At 39.0% G+C, this 26,950-nt stretch overlaps 5 protein-coding genes across 5 annotated transcripts in view; 4 read left to right on the top strand and 1 right to left on the bottom strand.

Annotated features, from left to right (window-relative positions):
• myom3 (myomesin 3) overlaps nt 1-2,322 on the top strand; it is a 66,877-nt gene extending 64,555 nt beyond the window's left edge. Inside the window, exons 34-37 of the mRNA XM_039807281.1 lie at nt 60-96; nt 284-306; nt 418-473; nt 610-2,322. Coding sequence (XP_039663215.1) covers nt 60-96; nt 284-306; nt 418-473; nt 610-879 — 386 coding nt within the window. The 3' untranslated portion in view covers nt 880-2,322. The remainder of the gene's footprint in view (nt 1-59; nt 97-283; nt 307-417; nt 474-609) is intronic.
• An 825-nt stretch (nt 2,323-3,147) lies between these two features.
• Nucleotides 3,148-4,250, top strand: fabp10a (fatty acid binding protein 10a, liver basic). The gene is made up of 4 exons (XM_039805413.1): nt 3,148-3,314; nt 3,517-3,689; nt 3,929-4,018; nt 4,148-4,250. The coding sequence occupies exons 1-4, from the start codon at nt 3,248-3,250 to the stop codon at nt 4,196-4,198; spliced, it is 381 nt and encodes a 126-aa protein (XP_039661347.1). The 5' UTR covers nt 3,148-3,247; the 3' UTR covers nt 4,199-4,250.
• Nucleotides 4,251-4,441: 191 nt separating this feature from the next.
• srsf10a (serine and arginine rich splicing factor 10a) lies at nt 4,442-10,263 on the top strand. The gene is made up of 6 exons (XM_039805411.1): nt 4,442-4,642; nt 6,703-6,807; nt 7,644-7,747; nt 7,876-8,044; nt 9,444-9,494; nt 9,606-10,263. The coding sequence occupies exons 1-6, from the start codon at nt 4,578-4,580 to the stop codon at nt 9,877-9,879; spliced, it is 768 nt and encodes a 255-aa protein (XP_039661345.1). The 5' UTR covers nt 4,442-4,577; the 3' UTR covers nt 9,880-10,263.
• A 432-nt stretch (nt 10,264-10,695) lies between these two features.
• pnrc2 (proline-rich nuclear receptor coactivator 2) lies at nt 10,696-14,678 on the bottom strand. Its single transcript, XM_039805412.1, has 3 exons — nt 14,460-14,678; nt 13,770-13,984; nt 10,696-13,517 (listed from the first exon to the last, which is right to left on the bottom strand). The coding sequence occupies exon 3, from the start codon at nt 13,492-13,494 to the stop codon at nt 13,024-13,026; it is 471 nt and encodes a 156-aa protein (XP_039661346.1). The 5' UTR covers nt 13,495-13,517; nt 13,770-13,984; nt 14,460-14,678; the 3' UTR covers nt 10,696-13,023.
• Nucleotides 14,679-20,800: 6,122 nt separating this feature from the next.
• Nucleotides 20,801-26,617, top strand: cnr2 (cannabinoid receptor 2). The gene is given in 5 exon segments (XM_039804781.1): nt 20,801-20,907; nt 22,958-22,995; nt 23,377-23,472; nt 23,627-23,881; nt 23,884-26,617. Coding segments are annotated over 3 exon segments (1,152 nt in total). The 5' UTR covers nt 20,801-20,907; nt 22,958-22,995; nt 23,377-23,402; the 3' UTR covers nt 24,711-26,617.
• Nucleotides 26,618-26,950: the final 333 nt, after the last annotated feature.

Raw genomic sequence — 26,950 nt, 5'->3', positions numbered from 1 at the left:
ATTAAGAGAATATTTCAGAGCAGAAAATATGAGATCTCATTTATTATTATTTCCAACAGTCTTCGCTGATGCCTTGCTGGAGTACCAGAGGTTAAAGTAAGTGCCACACTACTTGCAGTAGATGATGCGTCTAACATGGCTTGCTGTGACACTAACAGAAAGCACTGAGCAGTCAGAGGTAACAGACCATTAGTTTAAAACAGTGAAAACATTTTGCACAGATTATTGTTGCCTAACACTGGGCAATGTCATATTGATTTAACTTTTTGTTTTCATCCCTCAGAAAAGCGGCTATTGCTGAGAAAAGTGAGTCACAGGTTATATGTAAATCCTGAGTTTTTTTCTGTTCACAACAAAGGTTAAAAGACTATACAGTGAAGGTTCACAGAGAGTTATTGTTGCTTTTTTTTGTTTCAGATCGAGCCAAAGTGACAAAGGGTCTTCCTGATGTGGTAGCCATCATGGTGGGCAAGGTATGACATTGTCAGGAAAACATTACTACTTAGAAACAATTTCAAACACAACAATACTAATAATTTTTTACTGATTTTATCCTTTCTGTGGCCTATTATTTCATATGTTCTTGACTGCTCCTCATCCTCTCTTCAGTCTTTGTGTCTGACGTGCTTCATTGATGGTGAACCAACCCCAGAGATCGTCTGGCTTCGGAACGACAAGGAGATTGTTAACGAGACCCATTTTACCCTCACTAAGGAGCCCAAGTGCAGCACTATCAACATCAACAACGTCAACCTGGAAGATTCTGGAAAATACAGCATCTTTGTGTGCAACCAGTATGGCTCTGAAACGGTTGATGTGACAGTGAGCGTTTACATGCATGGGGAGAAGCCTCCAGCCCATGCTGTTTTGATGGGCTAAGACTGCAAACTGAGTCAGAAATGAGGGATTTTTTATGCTTCAGCTTGAGATTTGTATGCATAGAGAGAAAGATGAAAATGAAGGTGGATGGAGAGATAGCTAACGTTAGGAATGATGCTTGATTGTTCATGTAGTAGGAAACTTTATTGAGCATGAAGGAACTTTACTGAGCTTTTGAAAAATGCCCAATGAGGTTTAATCAAAAATGTAATCCCCTATAGTCTGCAAACTGTCTATATCATTTAAATACCCTATTAGACAGTGTATGCCATAAACATGTCATGCTCAGGCTTCTCCTGTGATGGAGTTGCAGAATTGCTAGGTCCTGTTAGTCAAACTTATTAAGCTGACTTCATGGACGTTTCATATAAAGATGGTTTCTTTAATAAAGTAAGACTATGTAACTTCTAAAATAAGAAATTGCACCATTTTCCTCTAACAAATGACTGAATTCATAAGCAGGAAAATGCACCATTAATCGATTCATAACACTCAGAGGATTTGCTGCTGGACTTACTTGGGGTGGCAGTAGCTCAGTCCGTAGGGAGTTGGGTTGAGAGGGTCACTGGTTCAAGTCCCCATACAGAGCAAAGTACAGATCATTGATTGGTACCTTGTTCACTGCTTCGGTAAATAGGACGGACCTTAGATACAACTTTCCACGCTTGGCAGCAGGATATATTTCTAGTCTGCTCAGCTCATAGAACCCTTTGGCTTAGCTACAAGCCAGAAAGCTAACATTATGCTAGAGAGATTCAAAGTCACAAACATTGTGTACAGTTAAAAATTTCATATAAAAATAAAGTAAATTAAATATAATTTGACAGTATGTTTACCAACAAGACAAGCTAACTATCCAGCCAGCCATGTCATTTTCACCAAATTAATAAAGACCTTCACGAACAAATTATACGCAATGTGTACTGTCGGCCGCAGCCTGAAATCAGTAGCGAGTTGAACAGCGAACACAATAATGTGAGATGATCACTGTGAAACAAAGTCAGTGTACTTCTTGGAGCTTGTGTGTTTGCGCCATCCTGTGGTGTTCAGAGGACGAGGCACTGATGGACTACACTAAGTGTTGAAAATATTCAGATTTTATTTTTCATTTACTGTAGCACATTCATTTAGAACGGTTTAATGGACACCCTGCAGCCAATCAGAATTGAGTATTCACCCAGACTCATGGTATAATTCCTGATAATGGACACCTCGTTGGGCAATTAACCCTTATGTAACAGACATGCCAATTTGCTGACTTTGACTCTTCTCTACTTGTGCTACTGTTACATTACATTTATTATTTACCCTTATTATTGTCTTTTGTTTTTAAGTTCACTAAGCACCTGTCATAACGAAAACTGCAAAACCCTCAGCTACTAAAGCTTTTGGTGAATCAGATGTGTCATTTGTTTGTGTTGTGAATAAAGCAATTTTAAGCTATTTTCACCTGTGGATTATTTTTATGAGCCCTTACAAATACTACATTTCATCTTTATATCTGTATCCAGTAAACTTGTATTCCAATTTATAATCAAGTGTTAAAGAAAATGTGGTCTGAAGCTCTGTTTATGAACTTGTTTGTGTAAGCAGAGATTCTTATTATTTATTAATCACTATAGTAGTGGGTCAGCACCGAGACCTGAGTTCTTATTTTGTTCTCCTCATCCGTGTTGTGAGAATGACAAATAAAGTATCTATCTATCTATTATCTTGCACTTTAGAAGCAAACAGTCCGTAGTGTCATCAACCCTACTACTGGGCCCGTTGGTCAGGTAGAGTCACGTTAGGAGGTTCGACACACTGAGGAAAAGGTTGCAGACATGCACAAAGTTCAATTAATGTCTAATGAATAAGTTCTGAAATAAAATCAGCTACATGTAAATACGGCTTAATAGTTAAGTAAATCATTTTCTCATTTTAGTCCTGCAGTTTACTATCCTAAAACTCCATTCGGGACTCTGTGAACTTTACAGTAAATGAAGATCATGTAAATAATTGTAAATAAATTATTTATGCAAGACAAAACACTTCTGCACGGCATGGTGCACGTGTAAAAATCGGTACATATTTCTCATCATCATTGAAGCTCTTCAATGTACGTGACAAAAATGACCATCTAAATTCATCTTTGGTGGAAGCTGAGGTTTGTCCAAACCGGAGTAAGTGAACTTGAGGTTGTTCAAACAGCAGCGATTACTTCAGAGGGCTTTGTTACTGATTAGACACAGTGCTGGGACCCCCCTTGCTTTCCTGTATAAGAAGATGCAGCACTACAGTCACATTCTCCACATTGTGTTGATCTTCACACAGCTGTCTCAGCCTCCAACCCACATTGGTGAAGGAGAACCCAGATCTTCTAGAAAACATGGACTTCAATGGAACATGGCAGGTCTACTCCCAGGAGAACTACGAGGAGTTCCTCAGGGCCATGGGTGAGAAATACAAACCAGGGACTCTGGTTGGCATATAAAGAATATGAATATGTTTACTATCTTTGGTAGCTGAAGACAAAGTGGCTATTTTTGATGTGGTGTTTATTAGACAACAAAGCTTTGCAGTCCAGAGACTCATCAGTCCTTACTTGTAAGTTGTACTGTGCAGGAATTAACAAAACATATTTGCTTTGCTTACCAGAACTCCCAGAAGATATAATTAAGATGGCCAAGGACATTAAGCCAATTACTGAGATCAAGCAGAAAGGCAATGACTTTGTTGTCACCTCCAAGACCCCTGGAAAGTCTGTGACCAACTCCTTTACCGTCGGCAAGGAGGCTGAGATCACCACCATGGACGGCAAGAAGCTCAAGGTTTGTAATTCTTCTTTATTTAATTTTTATGTTACATTAGTGTTTTAGTAAATGATTTGTTTTTCTTAATTTAGTACAGTATAAATATGTTTAAAGCAGAAATCTGTGTGTAATTATTTTCCAAAACTGGTGAAGTAGGCTATAATGTGTTATGAGCCTACAAGTGTACAATGTCTCATGAACTCCTTCCTGTTTTGGGGGTATTTGTGATATGTATTGTCTCCTCCTCTGATCCGCAGTGCATTGTCAATCTGGAGGGTGGCAAACTGGTTTGCAATACCGGAAAGTTCTGCCACATCCAAGAGCTTAAGGGAGCAGAGATGGTAGAGGTGCGGTAGCATATATCTTACCAGAACTCACTCTTTCTGTTTCACATTAATGTATCATAAGCTTACATAATGTAGCCTAATGTAGCCTATGCTGCCCATAAATGAAATATGATTAATTTTCCCTTTCAGACTTTGACCATGGGTTCAACAACTCTCATCAGGAAAAGCAAAAAGATGTAAACTTGGCAGTGAAGAAACCAATGTCTATTTAAATAAAAGTGTTGCTTAATAAGTGTGGTTTGCACCTTCTTTTTTTGAGCAAATAGCTATCTTTATAGTCCCAATATCCTAACTATGTCTGACAGACGAGCAGTCAACACACACTATGCAGAAAAACAATGGAATAATCTAAAATGAAACAATAGAATAAATGAATACCATGTTAGGTCATGCGTGTGTGCGCGCATGTCCCTTCGTGGCTGTACGTCTGTGCGCATGCGCAGGTAACGCTTTGACCACGTAGATAGTCGGCTGCAGTAAAGCATCAGGATTTGTGAATAAAACAGTTGTAGTAAACAAATTCACGGCCGCCAATTAGTAGCAACGGGCCTTTACAAAAATGGCGAGGTACTTGAGGCCACCGAATACATCTCTCTTCGTTCGAAACATCGCCGACGACTCCAGGTATGTTGTTATTTTAACCCTGCAGGCGCGTATACAAGCATGGCTAGGCTAACATAATGCTAGCTAGTTAGTTAGCAAACATGACCACAATGGCTAACTGGTGTCAACTTTACGAGTGATCCCAATCAGGGTTGGACAAAAAAGGCGTGGTAGTCATTTTTAACCGAACAATGCTTTCCAGATAACTGCTTACAACATATCATTAAACATTCCCCCTGCCCGCATTAGGCTAAGGCTAGGCTAACACCAAGGCTAACAAGAAGCTGAGAGACTGTTGTTGCTGGTGACGTCAACGTCACTCCCCCAAACAAGCCAGTTGTTTTTCAGTTAATGGACGTAAATCTAGTCTGTGGTGGTGGTGTGTATGTGTGAAGTACGTTACGTACATGTTGAGCAGTATGTCTAATTTTCACCAGTCTATTTTTATTTTAGCCACCAGCGTCAACCTATCTTCAAATTTAGCTACGCCCCCAGTTTAGTCAGTAGCAAGTTAGAAATTATTGTAACGTTACCTAATGGTAGCAGACAACAGACATGCGCCGACAGACACCAGTAAAATGTCAAACTGAGATTACTGTCCATTTTAATGTGGAAAACGTAATAAAGATAATACAAAGTGCTTTATTAAACGGGCAATACTTTTGTTAAAAAATAATGTCCATTAACACAACCCTAAAAAAAAAATATGTTTACTTTATAAGTATACTTATTTTCTCACTTTACAGTAAGAACGTGCTACTTACTCAAAAACCTTGGATTTAGAACTTTGATCTACGTTATATTGCTGCATTATACTCTCCTGTACTGTTATATAGATGTATTATATTGTTGTTTTTTACCATAACGTTACTGCACCTTATACTGTCTCTTTCTCTCACTTTTTCATAACGTACCATATAATACTATACTATGTTAATGTTTCATTGACCCTTGCAATATATTCTATTATATAAAGACTCTACTGCTGTTAATCACACCAGTGACACTTTATCAGCACTTTGTCCCGTGCAGTGTCCAAAAGCTCTGTATAGTTTATATTTTTTATTCTATTTTAGTTTATGTAGCTCTTATTTATTTCTGTTACTTTTTATACTTTGTGGTGTTTCTGTTGTTCTGCTGCAACAACTGAATTTCCATGATGGGGATCAATAAGGTCAATCTATCTTATCTTAACTTAGTGTGGAATAGAAACAGCTGTGGGCTTGTTGCCTGGTAACAATGTCCAAATCGTTCAATTACCTTGACTGCAATTTGTGACATCACAATCGAAATCTTGACACGGTGCAATTTTCACATTTGACTTATTAATGACTTTCATATTTATTTGGAATTGCAAAGGTTTCTTAAAAAGCAACTGTTTTGTTTGCTGTTATTAATGAAACACAAATTATACGATGTTAAAGTGGTCACCCAAATCACAAAAGACTCACTCACTCACACGAGGTGTCTGGCCATGCAGATAGTTTGGTATTTATTTTCCAATGAGTTTTGAGCTATCCATCTCTGAAACTCATATTACCACCCCAATATGTGAATGTAATTTTGTGCTCAATGAAAAAATACATGTGAAAAAAGCAAAGTAACACAGACCTAGCTCTGCACAGTTTCCATTCAGTTTTGTATGGTTCCCAATAATTTATGTGCATAATTCCCCTTGTGATTGAAAGTTCACCATTGTTTTCCCCACCAAACAGTATCGCACTTTGATAAGTATTTCTGTTACATTACCAGTGCTTTTGAAATGTAACTGTAATAAATTCAGCCAAGCAGCGGCCATTTTCTAACCTCTGTGACTTTGCCACCTCTCTTAATACATGCCATTTCTAGCTTGTATGGCTGCTTTAGGGTGTGTGAAGTTGGCTGGCTGGGTTTTTATTTGTACTATTGCACCTTTTGAGGAAACTTCCTTCTGAAGGGGCAGAGTAATTTGATTTGTCTGCAATTAAGTATTGTCACATGCTGTGCTGGCATCGTCTCTTGTGCATACCTTGCACAATTGGCTCCAGCTAAATTCATATGACAGCCAGCAGAATAAATGTGCTTATTTCATGACACTTTAGGCCAGAGGATTTACGACGTGAGTTTGGTCGTTATGGGCCTATTGTAGATGTCTACATTCCACTTGACTTCTATACACGGCGGGCAAGAGGATTTGCTTACATTCAATATCCTTTATTCTTTTTCATTTTCATTTGGAAATGGTGTTTTCACAGAGGGATTGTAAAGCATTAAATCTCTTATGTTTTTTGGTTGCAGTTGGTTCAGTGACACCTTGCCCGACAATGGCAATGTGTTTTTTCTAATGTAATTGTATTTTCTAAGAATTATTTGTTTCTAATACTTGTTGTATTCAGATTAAAACTTATTCCTAACCAATATTTCTTCTGTTGTTGCCTTAGAATGGTAAAGATACAGTTCTGGAGATCCCACACCAAAGAAAGTTGAAAGGCGGTTGTAGAGTAGATTCAAGCCAAAGACACCCAGGCGACAAGCAATAGTGGAATTGGGAAAATAAAGAGAGAGCAAAAGCATGAAGATACAAAGAGGAGAAAAGAGAGCACCCAGGCTTCCATTTGTCTACCAAAGGGAGGAAAAGCAAAGTGTTTATTGGGCAAAGACAAGCAGGAAACCTCAAGTTCTTCTGCCAAGACAATAAAGATCAAGCTGAAGGTCAAAGGTCAAGCATGTTAAAGGTAACAAGCCAAACATTTTGTATCCTACCAAATCTGATTACCATTAATATTTGTCTTGTCTTAAATTTGAGATCACGAATGGGCCCATTGATTCAGTTTTATGTTGTTTATTTGCAGACTAAAGACAATTCATTTTCTCACTTATGTTTCTGAAATAACTGATCAAATAGTTGTGTTTCATAGACTTTAGCTGTCAACCTGTGTTGCAGCCTTTTTGTTGTTGTTTTTTTAGATTGCTGTGCATGTGTGCAACCTTCTCTGTCCCAACTTTCCAAATTACAAAATAAAAGGCCTTAACAATACAGCACGTTTGAAGATGTCCGGGATGCAGAGGACGCTCTTCACAACCTGGACCATAAATGGGTTTGTGGGCGTCAAATCGAGATCCAGTTCGCCCAGGGGGACAGAAAAAGTATGAACAATTTGTATTCCTATCTAAGCAGAAATACATTTAACTTCTGTAAAGCCTCATTCAGCATTGTTTTGGTAAATATGGAGTTTATAATCACCCAACGTTCTAATGTAAATTTTTCCATCAAGCCCCTAATCAGATGAAGACCAAGGAGCGGCATTCCCCTCGCAGCTCCTCCCGCTACGACGATGAGCGGGATAGCCGCCGAAGACGATCCCGGAGCCGCAGCTATGATCGACGCAGGTCCCGGAGCCCCTCCTACGAGCGTCGTCCTCGGAGGTCGGAGAGCCCCAGAGAGTGAGTGGTTGGCAACTTTGTTTTCATTGCACTTCCAATAACTTAAATCACTTAACAACAACTTAGTTCAATTCTGTTTCACTTTGTAGTAGAACCTATGATTTCTGTTGTTGCAAAGCAGAGTTTTATCACTTAATCAACAATCAATGAATTATGCTGTGTTCATGCCACCTGGGAATAACAGGGGCCGCCCCTGTGATTACGTTGTTTTTCCGACTGTTATTGTGATTGATTGTGTTATCTGCAGGACAACCAACGGGAAAAGACACGGATAAGGTGTTTTTTTTTGTTTGTTTTTTATACATAGGCCTATTTATGAATAATTTCTTGGCAGAGGCATTTGTCCACAATAAACAGTTTATTGTCATTGAAATATGTTCAGTGAACCAAAGTCGCCTACATCAAAGGTCAGTTGTCAACAACGTGTCACCAACTGGGAAACTCGGTTAGCAAAATCTAGCCCGAGTGTCCCACCTCTGATTCCCACAGGAAGTGACGTGAACTATGAACGCAGCAATGGTCACAGAGTGACAGCCCTGTCCTAATTACTACCCACCTGTGTCTAGTAATCACCACCCACCTGTGTGGGGTAATTAGGGCTTGGTATATATAATACTTTTTAAATACAGACCAAAATGTGTCTCTAGCATCAAAAAGTTGGCATCAGATTTCATGAAAGATCTGAACAAAGAAAAAGTAAACCAGTCAGATCTAAATCTGGAAACTTTTCAAACCGCATACTATATTTAATGTGGGCCAAGTTTTTGTTGATGCATTGTTGTTATTTGCGTTGATATCTACATACGGACCAGGGCCTCTTTCTACAGTAGCCCAAAACGGACAAACCAAACACTGGCTCTTCGACCGCTTCAATTGGTTGCAGTCTGCAACTCGGATGCCACTCAGTCCTACGCACTGAACAAACTTTGGTAGTGGGAAACGTTTTTTTGTACGCAAACTGAAATGACGTTGTCAAATTGGCTCCGGTATCAAATAGTTTAAATACCCAACCCTAGTAGTGTTTATAAAGTGAATCCAACTGTGACTTACACAAATGCACAACTTATGTTTCACTTTTTAACATTGCAAGATAGGGAATTTGTGCTGCATTCATGTGGTGTCAGAATAATCAGAAAAATGTGTTCCCGACTGGGAAAGTTCACACTGCATCAACATTGTGAGAAAGGGCATGTCATGGTGGTGGTCTGTACTCTGAGTGCCCTTCTAGTTCAGACTATTTTAGCCTCTGGAGCCGGTATATACCAGTTGGGTCTGTAAAAGAGCAGGAAGTCATACACTGCCTAAGTACAAGAACTCATTGTTCTCTTATCTTAAATAGAAGTCCTTAATAGTATCTAAGTTACACCCTGAAAAACTTCAGTCTCTGTTCTCTCTACAGATCTCGGTCCTACAGTCGACACAGACGGAGCAGAAGCCATGAAAATGACAAGTAGGCTAATTCATCATTTTGTAGTATGTAAAATAAGCAAGGGGAATTGTACTATTCTAAACTTTATAATGCACAATTTTTTTGTATCAATAAGTTATGTCCATCCACCAGGTACAGAGGTCCTCCTCGTGACAACCACAGGACACGTCATGAACCAGGCTCACGTAGCCACTCGGCGTCCCGCTCCCCTTCAACCTCCAGGCCCATGCCCAAAGGTAAAAAGAGCCAGTCCAGGTCCCACAGCCCGGCTGAAGATTTCCATCCAACCTCCAGCTCCCAGAAACAGCCTGTGGGACGGTCTCCATCCCGCTCCTACTCTAGATCCATGTCCCGGTCCCGCTCTCGCTCCAGGTCCTGGGCTGGACGTAAGTCTGGAGGCCACTGACTGTCTGTTCCCCCAAAGTCCTGTTAATCTGTCTCTGTTCAGCTATGATAACTAGAGTGTTATGCTCTGTTTGCATTTGTTTATCATTACATTATGGAGTATGTTGCCAAGGGGGGGGGGGAAAGAGATATTTCTTTTAGCGAAAAAGGTTTTTGTTCTAAAGTGATTCATGAAAGCAGTTAATCCTGGAAACTATTTTTTTTTTAACTTGTGTAATGTGGGTTGCTGAAGGTGAAACAAATGTTAGTTTGGCGTTGCCAATAATATTTTTGTACTTTGAGTTAGTAATGTTTACGTTCATACATTTCTTAATATGCCGATCTCCATTTGGCTCTATTGTTTGTGTATTATGTAAACATGAAATAAAAATTTCATTTAACTTCAGGTCCCGACTTACCAGTATTTACCAACTATGCTATCCCCGCTATTATACAGCACTCTGTAATACTGTAGTAGCTGTAATTAGGGGCGCAACGATGTATGGAATGTGGTTAGTTGCTACTTAATTCTTTGTCCAGCATTTTGTGACAAGATTTAACTGCATTAATTTCATGTACTTTGTTCAGTGAGTGAATCAAAATCAGTTGAATATTTTAAGTGTTCCTTAGTAATGTTTTCCTAGTTTTACTTGTATGCTTTGTCAATTAAATAAAAACAAAACAAAGAACATTGCTTTTGTTCTTTTTAACACTTACTGCAACTAGGATTGCAAGGAAGCAGACCCATAATTGGATAAAATATCAATGATCACAAGTGTAGTATAGCATAGCCCAAGAATAAAATGACAAGTAAAAGATACTCAAGCACAGACAAAAATAGGGGGGAGGGAAAGGGATTTATTATTTTTGGTCAAATTTGTCATCAATTCACAGATTGCTTTCTTTTACACACCAATTGTTACTAATCTTAAACAGGGCATTTTCTTTTCATCTTCAGTGACATTTATCAGGGGGACAAATTAAAAGCCAATTCATTACACATTTCAAATTTAGAATAAAGGAGACTGCCATGAATGACTCAATCAGAGCAAGAAAGAAACTTCACATGAACAACAAAATAGTAACTAAAACCTAAACAGCATGGGGCCAAGTTCAGTTGTCAGCTGGCGGAAGAACAGCTGAGAATTGAAGATGGTGTGATGATAATTGGTCAATTTGTAGCATTGCCACCTAATGAAAATAGTCAGTTTCAGCATGGATTTCAACTTAGGCACAAACAGGTCAACTCAAAATTAAAAGCATCACGCTTACATAACGTAAGCACATTCACAACTCGAATTCATACATAGGCAAGTCTCCTCCAGGATCCAATTGATATTTTGCAGTCTTACTTAATTTGCCCGTAGCATATTTCACCCTACACTGCATAATACAAAACAATAAAAAACATGTGCAAGATCTCTGGAAAGATTACAGTGCAGGGGGTTCTGAGAAATGCAATAGGCATTTTTTTTAACAAAAATATTCTTCAGTATTGAAGTCAAGACATTGAAGTCAAGACATGGCCTTAGCATGTCTTATACATTCAGTGTTATTTACTAAAAATACTTTTGTCAGACAGGCCTCAAACTCGGCCTGCAAATGTACATATGCTACAAGTACTTTTTTTTACATTTCATTATTTACATGGCTCTTGAACACCAACAAGCTCTCATACTTTGTTTTGTCATCTTTAAGCTGGCCAAAAACCACACCAATTCTGCAAGGGGAAAGCAAAAAGAGCCTCAGAGGATTGAATCACAAAAATAGAGAATCCATAGGGAGATAGTCAATTACGCTTCCATCATTTCAATAGCATCCTGGCCTGTAACTTATTAACACTAGTCTGATTGCAGTGCAAGAGGGTAAACAAGAGGCAGAGGCAAGAGGCATAGAGTTATGGGATGGTCAACCACTGAGACCTATTTTGTAAACATAACACCAGCCTCATGCCTCATGTTGAGTCCCTGGGGTCACTTCGCTTCAGAAACCTCCCTCAGCTCTGCCTTACCTTGCTTACAAATGCGTGCAGCCAACAACAGGACCATGACAGAGAGAAAGTGGAACTTAACAGTCACACAGCTAAGCCTGGCCCTCTTCCGCGTGTTAAAGCTGCAGCATTGTCCTGAAAAAGCTGAGACTGGGGAGCAATAACAGCACTGATTGAACGATGAACAGTTAGAAGTGACTTTGGGGACCCTGACCATTCACCACTCGGGCTGGCAAGGTAAAGTGGCAATGGCAATAATGCCGACCACACACGATGTCCAAAACAGAGAAGGAAAAAAAAAAAAATACAGCAAAAACATTGCTTTGGTTACACACAGCACTTCATACATCTTTCAACCACAATAATAAAGGACTTGTACAAAATAATGCTATGATAGAGCGTTATGGGCCTCAGACAAGCTCAACTCCTATAGTGCATGTGCGCACAGCGCAATAAAAAAAAAAAAAGAAATAAAAAAGAAGTACAGGAGTCAACCGTCCAAGGCCTGTGTGCCATGGTCTCTTTTTACCCTTCGGTTTGAGGTTATACTTTGACCTGTACTGTACACCGTATTACCTCCAGTCAGATAGCTTTTTTTCCCTGCAGAATTGCAGTCGAGTGTCTTTTTCATCCCAAACAAGGATTGTGATCCATACAAGAAAAGGTGGGTCCTAGTCAAAAAACAATTGCTACAAATGTGAGTTTGCTTTAGCACCTTAAGCTTTAAGGAGGCGACCATAAAGGCTTATCATGAAACTAAAAATAAAAAAGCATGTCTGTCCACAGAAATGGACTGTAAAAGTGATGGGAATTTACCTGACCTATACTATAACCCTTGTTTGGGAGGGAAAAAAGCACACTCAAACTGCTTTGACAGCCAACATTAAAAAGAACAAAACAGAAGTAGAAAGGATATCCAGTTTGTCATTAGTCACAGAAACTGACTCCACTAAAGGCATTACCGACCAGCAAGGCTCCAAGGCTGTAATCTCAAAATATTAGTCTAAAAATAGTGTTGAATAAACATTTTGCATTACTGCAAATGCCTCCTAACACAGAGTTCAATCTAAAAACAGCTAAAAAAGGATTACAGCACTGAGGTGTTCCTGGTGGGTGGGTGCCCTCAAAGAGTCCCAGTTCTTACATTGGCTTTTCTTTTAAGTGTGGGTATGCCTCTCAGGCCTGCACTTTGAGGAGACTCTTGAGCTGGAAGGCCATCATCTCCCTGTTGTCACAGGAGCCCATTGGGAAGGACACCCAGTGGCTGGGGGGTTTGGGCAACACACTAGGCAAGGGTGGCTCGCTGAACTTAGGCCCTGCATAGCTCGGACTTCCCTGTGTGGCCAGGAGCGTGTTCAGGTGAGACACTGCACCCTCCCAGTTGTGATCATAGTTGGTGGCAAAGCGATCAGAAGCATTCTTCTCTGCAGACGCGGCCTGCCGCGCCTCTGGAGACCTGTGGTATGTTGCGCCTTTGTCGCTCCGGCGGTGGCCATGATGATGAAGGCCACCTGCCCCGCCTGCAGAAGTTGGTGCTCCGTTCTGGTCACGGCTTCTCTGCTTAGCGCGGCCAAGTTGATGGTTCTTCTTGGGAAGCGGGCGCTCATGGTGGGAAACTGGAATGTTGTATCTCTCTCCACCTCCCATAATGCGTCTGCACTACGTGTCACCTGCGTGATGAGAATACATTACTACTAAAAGTGCACGGAATTTCTGGGAATGTACTGCGATCCGCTCAATATTCCACTTATTATTAGCAGGGTAAAACTTTATTAGCTAGCCTAATCCCTCAACACAGCACGCAGACTTGCACCACGTCTCAATGAAAACAAGCACAGAGGCTACGTGCAGAAACACCAGACAGCCCCGCCTGCGTCGCCCCTCCCCCACACACAACCAGGAGCAAAACAGCCCCAGCTCACCTCTTTGTTGTCAGAAAGTTGATGAAGTCTCTCCTCAATATTTCACCTCCAATCGGGTCCCAGTTCCTCGAAGTAGTTTTCTGTCTACTTCTCGCTGTACTTCTGTGTCCAGCAAGGTCTGAAGCTTTCATGTGCCAATGAGCGTAGTTTTCCCGTTGAGCCGAGCTGAACATCAATTCACCTCGGCACACGATGATCCAAGAAGCCGAAAACCTCTGGGGCAAGAAAAGGGTCAGTTAGAGATGCTGAATTTAGTTGGCCACCATAGCACTAATGTTGTAGAAGAGGAAGTGTATTTATTTCAGTGCGTCATTGCATCGAGCAGTGCAAAATCAATAAACGATCAAATATCCTTTCGTTATAACATTGTCGTTATGTCAAATAAAAAAATAATAATAATCTAAATGCTTAATACAACAAAAACATTACATAAACTGAGACTTGTTTGTGCACTTCCAGCTTGGCTTAACGTGAAGTGTAGCTAGTCGCTTTGTCCTGCCAAGTGGCTTTGTGTAGTTGAGTTTTAAGTTTAAAAAGCAGTTGGTAAAAAAATAATCTCGATTAATGTGAATTGTGCTTAGAAACCCCCCTAACGTTTTTACAGTCTCGGTTACACTGCTTTGGCACCACAACAAAACAAAGAAACGACGAGCTCAATATGGCGACGAGGCACAAACAAGGTTTTCTTACCGACTTCCTCAGGCTTGGGTGTTAAAAAGCCCTTCGTCCGGGAAAATATGCGATTAGCCTTTACGACCCCTCGGTGGACTACGTAAGGAAGCACAGCAAGCTATATTTCCTACACATCTGTCACCCTTGAAGATTAGTTAGCTGTTGTGTGGTGTTAAAAGTAGCCCTATGACGCCACTTCTCTATCTCCCGACTCCGTCTGAATTGCAACAAAATGGAATCTACAGCAGATATATGTAGTTCGTTCTAACCCAGCTCTGACCAATCACGTACCGAGTATGAACCGTAAGGCCAATCACCGAAGAGACAGCCAGACGCATTCACGCCTGTTGCCAGACTGGTGACGTCAATCGCTGAACCTCCTCTCGTTTCCTTTGTTGGAGCTCGGGGTATTTCCTGAGCGAAGTGAGAAATTAACAGAAAACAACAACCAAAACAGTTCTGCTTTCACGTTATGTTACATAAGAAATACATTAACGCTTACATCGTATGAAGGTTTGGGGTAACAATATATGTAGTTTAGTGTTATGTAATGTCAATCCTTCGTTCAAAATAAGGTAAACACGTCCAGAGTTTAGATTTATTGAGGAGGCTACTTCGTACTTTTTCTGCTCTATTAAAACGGATTTGTTGTTCCACAGTTCCTGTGTGCGTATGTTAAACCAAAGATTCTCTATACCCATGGCTATGGGTTAAACCTTTTGTGCTGCTTGGAAACAGCTGCAACAGGCTGTAATGATACACAACAGCTCTTGTCTATGAGCTGCCCATCCCCCATATATCCTCTTCCCTCTTGCTAAAACTAGGATAAACCTTGACCGTTTTATTGAAACAGGTCATTTAGCCCTCTTATTAGTTTCCAGCTGCCGCAAGATTAGTGAAATGAAAATTGGTTTTTATGTTTTTTTTTTTTAATTAATTTGGTTGTTTTTTTTTGTGCCATAATCCAATGTGAGCTTTGATACAAAGGCCCAATTCAGAGTTAAAATACTACCATATACCAATAGTAGCCTATCATGTAAACCTCTTTATACATTTGATGTTATAAATCATGTGGACATGTTGCTGGGGGTTATTAGGTGGGAACATTTCTTGCCTTGATGTTTTGTTTTGTTGAATTAACCCAGAGCCACAACACCTCAAATGGTTTACAATGGACTCCAGTAGAGAGCAGATGTGTGTGGGGGGGTTACTAAAAAAAATATCAGACTTGTAGCATTACAGGGCATACAAGGCAAGGCTTGTTTACCCCACAAGACAATTTAAAAGTTAAGACCATTTTTTGCTTTTTCTGATGTGGTAACTAAACTTCTGGATATCGTCTGTGTTATTTGGTTTTTAAATAATTGTTTAAAGCTTAGAGTTTTGCCTCTGTGTCATAATCCCCCCCCCTTCTCCACCCAGTCTTTATAAGGACATTGGTCATGTGGATGATACTATGCCCTTACAGTTGGTTTTATGGGAGTCTGCAGGTCCAAGTCTAAAGAATACAAAACTAGGATGATAGATTAACTCATATATGATTCAAAGTTATTTCCCCTTCTACGTTGTTTAAAGCGTCAAGAGTTGCACAACACATTCTCAGCTAGTGCTCACAGCTGCAGGCCATGGAAGGACACCCCCCAAAGCAAAGCAACCACTGAAAGGGAGCTACTCCCATCAAGAGACAACTATGTATGGAAAGTAGGTCACTGAGGCTTCTGTAGGTCATACAGAACATAGTAGGTGGAAAAATCTCCATATCTGAGTGGTCACTTAGGCTTCTGTACAAAACTACTGGTGGCAAAGGGTTGCAGTATAAACATGTCATAGACATAAATGTAGTGCCATCCTGGAAAGTGGAATGGAAAATATATTCAAAACAATACAACTGTTTTTTTTCTTTTACACAGCATAGATATAGTAGGCTGCATACAGAAAGACTCCAAATCTCTGTCTGATAGGCATTTGCAGTATTTATTGTGTTTAAATGGTTTCACATGAATTTGAATAGTCTGAAATGTGTTGTGAAACACACCCACACAAAGTGAAGTGGGAAATAAACAGTTTCACACCAATCTGCAAGTTTGGCCCATATCAAAGATCTTTTGTAATACCGTCAAACACATGCAAATGAAATCTCTCCCATTTGTTGCCAAGTTTTGCGTTATTTCTTTTTCCCGTCTAGCTTGGTGGGGGCACAGTGACATAACACATTGCCATTATTGAATACAGTCTAGTCAAGGACACACATCTCCATCTTTACAATCAATAATATCAATAACATTCCCCAAGCTACCTCTGTCTTCTGAAAAGAAACAATATATAAATGAAATTCATCATCATGTGTTTCAAACAAATGTCTCATTTAACACAATATTTCAGTTCAGCAAGCAGGCCATCCGTATGGAGAATCAAGTTTTTTACAGGCCCACATCCCATTGATAAGTTTGTTGGATGATTAACTCAACATTTTGTTTTCCAGATTCTGAGATGTCTGGCCTTAAGATGTCTTTCTCAAATTTAAAATGCCTTTAAAGCAAAACTCTAAATCCAACCCATACACTTCCTGCTCTTTTCAACTGCTCTGTGATGGAAGGCAGTACAAAAATGGGCTAGAAGAACACAAGACTGGGTTGCTGTTTCTTATTGGACATCAGTACAATCAGGGCTGTAGGTATTGAAGACACTGAGGTCAAGTCTTCTGTATTTCTGTCTGGGAATTTGAGAGTTTTAGCACTATTTTCTTAACTGGAGGAGTTCATATTGTGCAGTTAAAATCTTACATGGTGGGTATTTTATAACTTGATTCCAGTATTTTTAGAATATGACTACATACAATTTTGCTTTATTAAAAGCATTTAGACCTTTGTGTTGAGTAAAAAGAAGGTAACTCTCTATAATGCATGATTGATCATTGATTATATCTAATCTGGGAAAATCTGCCTCTTCCTTTAATGCTCCTGATTTATGGAACTACATTCAACACACTTTAAAGATTGACACTAACCTATGCACAGTTTAAAACCATGACCACAAACCACTGGATATCAATGTGTTGCTGGATCTTTGTTTTTATCTTGTTGTGTTACTGCTTTTGACTTGTCTGTCTGTCAACGTCACTTGAATTGAGGGCAACCTCAGTGAACTTTTGGAGTTTAAAGCTATGGTGTGTGGTTTCTGGCGCCCCCATGAGGAATTCTAAGTAATGACAACAAAACTGTCTGTGCGTTCACATAATACAAGCCCCCACCCCTCCTCCACGCAGTTGCCTGTAGCCAGAGAGAGTTGTGTGGAGCTGAATATTCTTAATATAATAATTCTTGATTAGCTTTGTATCAACTCATTTGGCAATGGCTTGAATGTAACGGACGTTCATTAATATCAAAAAGGTACGCACTAAAGCTTTAAATAACAGTTTGAGTGAATATTATGGGTCTGCAATTCACTTTTCTGGAAAGAAGTATGTAATCGTATCCTACAGGCACAATGCTCTCATGTCATTTTAATGAGATTTGACTTTAAAAACATGTTTATTTTCAAACGAATGTAATTGAAACAACTGCTCAATTTAATGAAAATATCACAGAAAACATAATTGAACAGCTTACTCAATCATTAAAATATGAAAAATCCAAATGATCAAACAATTATTGAGAACATGACCTCAGAAATTTGTTTTAAAATCATGCGACCCTAAATACAAGTACAAGTCTTACAGTTTACAACATGAAAATTGTATTTGGCAAATGGGAAAGGCATAAACAAAAAGAAATAACAATGCAAGAATTCTTTGAAATTCTATGGTAAATGTACATTTTAAACATTTACCACAACATTTTAAAGAATTCTTACATGTTCCTTTGTGAAGTGTTCTTTTGGCAATTCCAATTTTAATTTCTAAATTGAAACATTTTACAATTGAATTATATTATTCTAAGAACCAAATCAAATTAAGTATTATTAAAGCATTTACCGTGAAGTAATTCGATTTTTGCTTGATATGTTCATTTTTTCTGGTGTTTTTCACATCAGTGATATGATCTCACTCTGAAGATCTGGCCATCTGGAAATGAGGAGAGGAAATTTGATTAATACAACCCGAATGAAACAGCAAAGCGAGCCCTGATGTTTGTGTCCGGGGTGATTTCTAAAAAGGGGATTGTGTGGATGATGTAATCCAACTAATAATTGAACATTTCAGGCTTTATTCTGTCCTGTGGTCTGTGCTCTTGTGCTTCATTCTGGCCAGACAGTGACTGAGAAGAAATCTTATTCGAGCTGTGCTCTCAGCTCCTAATCACATTTCCTGCCTTCTGGGCTGCTGGCTCTATCAGGACAGAGTAGGAAAGGACACAGTGCAACAGATATCACTGTCTTATTACAAGACTGCTTGTCTAGTTTCAAAGCACAATTTACTTGAATGGTGTCTAAATATAAACATGACAAAACCTCTCTTTCTGTCCTATTTTCGTGTCTTGTCATTTGATGTATTTGTTAGTCCCAGTTTCTGTTTCATTTAGCATAGTTTTTTTTTTCTAAAATAGGATGCTAATTCATTTCAGAATGCCTTAGGTATGTGATTTCATGAGCAGATTAATTGTTATCGAACTACTAATGTACTTTATATTCACCAGAGGGGCATAAGCCAAATTAAACGACCTTAATTGCTGAAGGGACCGCTTGTTGAGTTCAAATTTTGTATCTATGAAGAATGATTAGGATTAAAAGACTGAACAACCTTTCACTGGAGGTTACTGAGTCCCTCATTATGGTTGCTTAGCATTGCCCCCTGTTGTACTGCAAGCAGTATTACACTCTGACCCACCCACTGGCTTCAATAATGTAATATAAAAAAAATCTAAATCCTTGTGAATTTTCAATGAAGGCAGGTTTACATAGCAGTGTATACCAGAGTGGATGTAAACAAGAATCAAACACCAAGTGTGACACCAATAATAAATGTGCACACGTATACTCTTTAAAATAACAAAGCAGGAATATTTAAGTCTCTTCTTTTTTCATCATTTTGCAAGTCTTTCCACAAAAGGTTAGTTTTAATTAAGATATTCTTGTCATCCTTCAAGCAGTATCTTGTGTGCATGTGCGTGCATGCATGTGGGATGATAGATGTTGTCTATCAAATGAAGATAAGTGGAAAGCAATTAGCTATATATATATATATATTGTAAGGATATTTATGAATGGATAAATGAATGTTTTTTAGGACTGAATGCATGGATGCTTATGGAAGTAGGAACGATTGTAAGGCATGTATGGTAGAACAGAAGAATGTAGGAAGTATTCTATAGAAATTGGTAATTTGCAATTTGCACAGCTCTTTGAGTAGCCTAGATATTCAATGTACATTTGTCTTCTAACTGTTTTAGCCCTGTGCTTGTTGTGTGTCTCTGTTGTAACTCTTGCAGCAATTTCTCTGTTTCCAAAACAAATTTCTCAATGGGGAGACTAATAAAGATACTTTGACTTTGATACAATAGGCTACATAAAGTGCAGATTAAGTAGGCATTACAAAGCCGGTACAAAGTGAGGTGTAAGTTAGTCGGAGGATATGCGAAAGTGATAAGGTGATAGGAAAACTGCTGTGGTCTAGTTAGTGATGTAGGTCAGTGATTACACAATAGGTATAAAATGTATAAAATGCTGAATGTAGTGAAAATTCAATATACAGTTAGTGCAAATAGTGGTCTAGGTGGTAATGTAGATCAGGAATAACACAATATGCATGAAAAGACAGACTATAAATGTTGAAAGAGTCAATGTAAATATGAATAGAGGTGGAAGGAAAAACTGTTGCTGCCAAAATAGCAATAATTCAATTGCACCTTGACTGTGTAAAACACATCAAATTTTTGCCACAAATGTCTTAACTCAAGGTTCACTTATGCATTTGAACACTCTCAGCTAAGAGATAAAGATATTTTTTTAAGGTAACTTTATTCAAATTTTTTGTGTGTATGTTGTGTTTCTCCTTCTTTTTTATCGACATGTTTTTCACACCTGCTTGAGTGCTCTCCTCCCCTGAGTTCATCCTGACCCTCTCTGCTGCAAAGACATCTTTTAAAAATTGTGTGATCACTACAGTTGGTCTCTATTACTGTATAAATGTTTTATCTGGTCCCTTTCGCATCTATTACATATAACCAAACACATCAAAATTTGACTTTACTGCTATGATATTATTCTGAGTATCATCACAGACTCCAGCTGTACTTCTGATACATCGTTTGGGGTCTTACAATCTCTCTCCATCTGGTTTGCTCTCTCTCTCCCTCCCTCCCTCCCTCTTGTGTCATCACAGTCACCCTCCTTTTCTTCCCCTCACTCATGCACCAGTCAGGTCTGTAGGTCTGTGCGGTCATACTGTGGTTGCTCAGTTGCTGAGAGACTTTCGGTTCCCCTATACCAGGAAACAAACAAGAAAACAACGCACAAGAGAGAACATAAGGTAAGATCTTCAAAGGTTATTTTATTACAGGTTTCAAATTATTTTTATTTAATTCATTTTATTTGTTAGGGACCATGTACAATTTTTAACATATGTTGCCATTTGATGCATTGTACCAGAGTTAGCCTTAGGCTAATTTATATCTGCAGTCCCTAGGCATGGCACAATTTAAATCATCAAAACATCAATTTAATGCACATTGTGACACACACACACACACACACACACACACACACACACACACACACACAGACATACAGACAGACAGACAGACACACACACCTGTTCAGCACCATGTTGAAAACAAGAAAATAAAGGAAATAAAAGTAAAAAAAAAAATCAGGATGTTAGTGGTTGCAGAGTTGATATTTGAAGCTTCTGATGGAAAATCCAGTGACAGTAGTAATAATTCTAGTAATACAATTAATTTGTTTAAATTTGTAGTTAAACGGACGGTGATATCTCTGTGAAATTAGAATTGTTTTTGTCTTGTATTCAATATGTGTATTTATGCAGTAGACCTGCTGCATCTGACCTATTTTGTACTGCTTCCATTTTCTGCTTTTACTACAAAATGAGTAGTGAATTCATTTCTTTTCTACTTGTGCAGGGCTCTGTTATATTTTGAAACAATTTGGCACAGTGAAACAGTGGCTCAAGGGGTTATTGCCACATACTATTTCAGTATGCATGTCGCCAGTGATGTAACTAAAACGGATGCCTGCGTGTTTTCTGAATGTTACATTAAGTTCTATGTATGTGCTGCTGCTGCTTTCTTGAATAGGCAATCTTTTCTTTTTTAAAGGATAAGAGTCAAAAAAGAGCAATTTGGCAATTGAGATTTTTCACCACAAGGGAGAAAAGAGCCTGAGGTGGTTTAATATCCACAAGTGCTTTCACCTATAGCCCATTGTTGAATTGGGAAATATTGTCCCTTCAGTCAATAAGAGCCTTTCTGAAAAGTCATTTTACTTGCATTACTTCTGCTCGCATGTGCTTTGCTTTCATAACACAGTGTCATGGTCATTTGAAATATAATAAACGGAAAGCAATGGGTTGAAAGGCACAGTGACCTGATTATGTGAAAGTGTTCCCTTTAATCACTTATACTGCATCATATCTAAAAGCCTACTACTTTCCTTGATGCATTTTAATGTTGCTTTGTATGTGATTTATTCAATGATTCTCTGATTTACATTTATTTTATGTGTTTGGGTCATGTTTTTGCCTTTAAAATATATTCTTTCTGTTTAAGCCGCTCCGTAATTAAAGGCGGCCACTCTCTGTTTATCACAGCATTATTTACTTTAATCAAATCCTCTAACAGCGACATCCCACACTTTATCTATATTGATTGCATACAGGTGATGCACTCTACAGGAGATTGTTCATCTCTGTGGTGACCTTCACCCACCGATTCACTGCTTTGTTGCAAAACAATCCCATCTAATTCCAAAAGGGGGCAGTCTTCATCCTGTTAAATTAGTGCCCTTTATTTAGATTTAGATGATGTTAAATATGATAATAGGCCAACAACATCAGTTTGCTATAATGTTCATTTGCAGATAACTGAATGCACTTACAGAAAAATCTCTGCCAAAGTGATTGTGAAAATATGGATTAAATATGAATTCTCTGAGTAGCTCAGTTCATTTATAAAATCATTTAAATTACAGAGAATGTCTTGCAGATGTTTTTTAAAAGTTTCATTGGACACACTTGGTAAAAAGACAACAGCATCATACATGAGCTTTAGGCTACCATGCTCAAACATTCATGAGATATGTGCATTTAAACATTTTTTAAAACAAAATCCAGTCATTGTTTCTTGAGAAGTGGTTTATGGCTTGCTTTAAACCATGGCTCCTTGCAACTAATTCCTTCAATAACAGCCCCAGCAGATTCTGTAATGATTATTGTCTGTTTGCCCTGATCTTTTAACGACTTTCTGTCTTCACTCATAAATGTTAATGTTCCTTTTAAGCACCAATTTTAATATTGACATAGAGAGAAAAAGACATCACGTTGTCTACTCTATTTGTTTCTCCAGAGGAAGTTGCCTGTTTCATCCACCTAATGTAAAAAAAGGTTTGTTGTCAATCATATAATGATAAAAATCTGATTATATTTTTTTCTTGTATTGTTTTTCCTGTATGTTTGGATTTTGTTGTATTCTTTCTGTCTTGCCTAACACATTTACCCCAGTTATCTTAATTCAGTTGTTGCATTCTATTCTAATTTTCCAACCTGGAACTCTTACAAAAAATAAGTTTATGATGAAAGCAATTCTTTAGAAGTATTTTATATGCTTTGGAAATTAAGGTAAGAGTGGAAAAAGTGAAAGCTGCAGTAAATTTTTTTTTATTTTAAAATTGTTTCCTGTTATCTGTTTTGCTACAGATATGTTCATTGTTTTTGTGTTAATCCATAAAAAATAAATTAAATTACTTGCTGTATTTCCTGCAATAGCGTTGGCCCAAGCAGTAACAGCTGAAATGGAGGAATGGGAGATTCCCACTTCTTTAGGACCCACAGAAGCCAAAGAGAACACCTCATCACCAATAGGTATGCACTCTAATATATATATATATATATATACGGCTCAAGATAATGTGGGTGTAAGTTAATGCAATACTTGCATTTATAATGGAAGTTGTAGTTTTAGTACTTTTAGTACCCACTCAATCTGTCCTGATATAAACTTGTGTTTTTCTCACAGTTAACAGGTCTTGTGAGAATCTGGAATGCTACATGGTTCTCGCCGAGGCAGAGAAGACAGCCATCGGCTCCATCTGTTTCCTGGCAGGTCCTATCACACTGCTGGAAAATGCTCTTGTGTTGGGAGTGATCGCCGCCACAGCCACCCTGCGGCAGCGGCCTTCATATCTGTTCATTGCCAGCCTCGCTTTGGCTGATGTCTTCGCCAGCTGCTTCTTCACCACCAGCTTCCTGGATTTTCACCTCTTTCGCCGCAGTGATGGCCCCATTCACCAATTCTCTTCAAATTAGGTGGAGTCACCATGGCCTTCACCAGCTCAGTGGGGAGTTTACTGCTGACCGCTCTGGACCGCTACCTCTGCATCCACCAGGCCTCCAGCTATAAGGTGCTGCTTACCCGTCGGCGAGCCCTGCTGAGTCTGCTGATCCTCTGGAGCGCCACCATCTTCATCTCCTTCTTGCCTTTGATGGGCTGGAGGTGTCCCACAGTGCTTTCTCCACCCTGCTCACGCCTGTTTCCCTACATCAACCAGGGCTATCTGGCATGTTGGACCAGCTTCATACTGGTGCTTCTGGCTCTCATTTTGTGGGCTTATGCTCTCATCCTGTGGAAGGCCCATCGCCACGTGTCCTCCATGACCAACCTCCAGGGAGCAGCAGGGACAGGCCAGGCCCGCATGAGGATGGATATCCGGCTAGCACGTACGTTTGGCCTGATCCTACTCATACTGGTGGGCTGCTGGCTTCCTGCACTCTCCTTCATGTTAGCTGATGTCTCTGTGGTCCTGACTCACACCCAACAGAGGGCCTTCGCCTTTTGCAGCACCCTCTGCCTGGTCAACTCTGCAGTCAACCCACTACTGTATGCACTGCGCTGTCGAGAGCTGAGAGTTGCTCTGCTGCAGTTGCTACAAAGGCTGTGTGAGACTGGGAGGTGTAAAAAAACAACAGACGATTTAATCTCACAATTACCCTCCAAAGAAGACAACAACTCTACTGCCTTGACCAAGAATGATGAGATGCCCAGGACCACCCGATCAATCTCAGAAATGGTGAACGATCAGAAGCAGAACTTTAGAGAGTGAGTTGGAATTAAGGAGTAGCTGTAGCGATAGATAAGCGTCTGGCAGTGCGCTTGGTGTGTAAAAACAGACCACAGAGAACTTCACTGTAGATTAAGATTGACATCTTACATATGAGCAGGGTTCACTCCATCACATTATTAGTGCTGGCAAATAATTTAAGGCTATTATGTTAAAGGCTATCAAACAATAGCTCTTGAATTTTGTGAGTAATTACAAGTGCTCCAAAAGATCAGAAAGTCTATCAAATGTGGGACAACGTCCTACATAATGTGTTTTACTTGCAGTTACAAGATGCACTGGAAAGACAGCTTGTAAGGAGAAAACATTCACCAAAATATTTTGTCACCATAACACATTACTTGAATCATAGTCTCACATTGCCAGACCTATCTCCACAGCGTTGTGGAACTTAAATCATAACAATAAGTATAGAACAGATTCCATTAGTATTAAAGCCTCTCATCTTTAGGTATTTGTTCAGGTCAGACAAAAGGTTCAGTGCATGTTGGACTGGAAGTGAGATGATGTCATGTGGCCATCTAACCTGTAACCTTTGACCTCACTGCCTCCCATGCCAGTGCTTTAACACTCTCACTCCTACACTGTGTCCCACGAACTGAAGTGCTGACTTAACTTCTGGGTTCACCACATGGCAGATAGGTGGATTTGTTGTTTGTGTGTTTATGTTTGAGTATTTGTCCCTGAGCATGCAGGAACGGAGGACCCTGTGGTGTGCCTATCCCATCTGCACATGAATGCCAGGACTCCACAAAAGCCCAATGCACGAGAGAATTTCACACAATGTTCACTGCATGAATCCAAGCAGTGTCCTGAGGTAAATGGAGCACATGCCAGGAAGAGAACGAGCACAGACACTAGAACACTCTTTGCAATAGTGGCAACTGGCGGCTGCAGTAAAGCACATTTTGACATCCACTTAAACTCACGGGTTCACACGCTTGACAGAACACATGTTTCAACCGCTATATGAACTGATTAAAAAATAATACTTAACCCTACTCTATTTTGACTCATTATATGTTTCTTTTTAAGCAAATTAGGAAAATAAGTAAGGAAATCTTACTCTTTGTCTGTCATCTTTAATCATTGTCAAGTGACCAAACAAATCAGCAGTCTGCAATAATTTGTAAGGTTCTCAATCTTCTGGGTGAGTCTTTGCTGCCAGAGGTGACTTGCTGGATACTGGGAGTCTGCCATACCAAAAAGTCAGCCAGAAAATACATATTTCTTTTGGGAAAAGAGATTGAAGAAGGGGGAACTGCGTACAGAACAATGTAGAGGATGATTATATACACTCAGTTACTAGCTTATTATTGGGTTTAATAAAACAGACTTGCAATAAATTCTACCTTTATAAAGGTTATAATGTTCAGATCTTTGTTGAAACTGTTGATACTGTGAGGAGGCATTTGCATTATTTTGTATACCCCATTTATATGAATTACCTCTCAGTATAATGCAATACAATTCAACTGCCTCTCAGAAGAATACAGTATACAATGCAATGCGAGACTAGCTCAGTGGAAAATGGAACAAGAATATTGTTCATTTTCTTTTACTGCTTTTACGAGGAGATGCTTGATTGCACTTTAATTGATATTGCTGAATACTTAGCGCTTCAGTTAAAGCTACTCTAGATGCAAGCTACATACTGCATAACAGTACCGTGGCTGCATGTTTACTTCCTCAAGGTTATTTGATAACAGTATAACCTCATAAGACTTTGTTTGTATTTACCTACAGTAATTTGTTATGCATTAAAAGATTTTCAATCCCGTCCACAAACCTTGTGTTTAATTTGCAGGGAAAAAATTTAAATAGAATGTCAAGCCTGTTAGTTAAGGCATATCATTTATTTTTTTTAACTCTGGTGTTTATTTTATTCTGTTGGCTTTCATGTATAATATTTTTTATTTCTTTTTACATTTTATTGTCTTAATTGTTGAGATTTTTAGTCGTGCTTAAATTGTTTTATTTTATACTATTTTTTTTTTTTTTTTTTTTTATTGTTTTCATCTGTGTTGTTGTAATTTTGTTCTGTGAAGCAATTTGAACTGCATGCTTGCATGAAAGGTGCTATATAAATAAAGCTGAGGTAAATTCTAAACAAATAAATAAAAAGCTATCTTCTACTGAAGGAGATAAAGAGATAAAGTCTAATACATATCTATGGTCTAACATCACTTTGGAGTTCATTTTTAATCTACCCGATTTACCCT

The sequence above is a fragment of the Perca fluviatilis genome, chromosome 7 (assembly GCF_010015445.1).
Source record: "Perca fluviatilis chromosome 7, GENO_Pfluv_1.0, whole genome shotgun sequence".
Lineage (NCBI taxonomy): Eukaryota > Metazoa > Chordata > Actinopteri > Perciformes > Percidae > Perca > Perca fluviatilis.
Note: the sequence above shows the minus strand (reverse complement) of the source record. Positions and strands in the feature narration are given on the sequence as shown.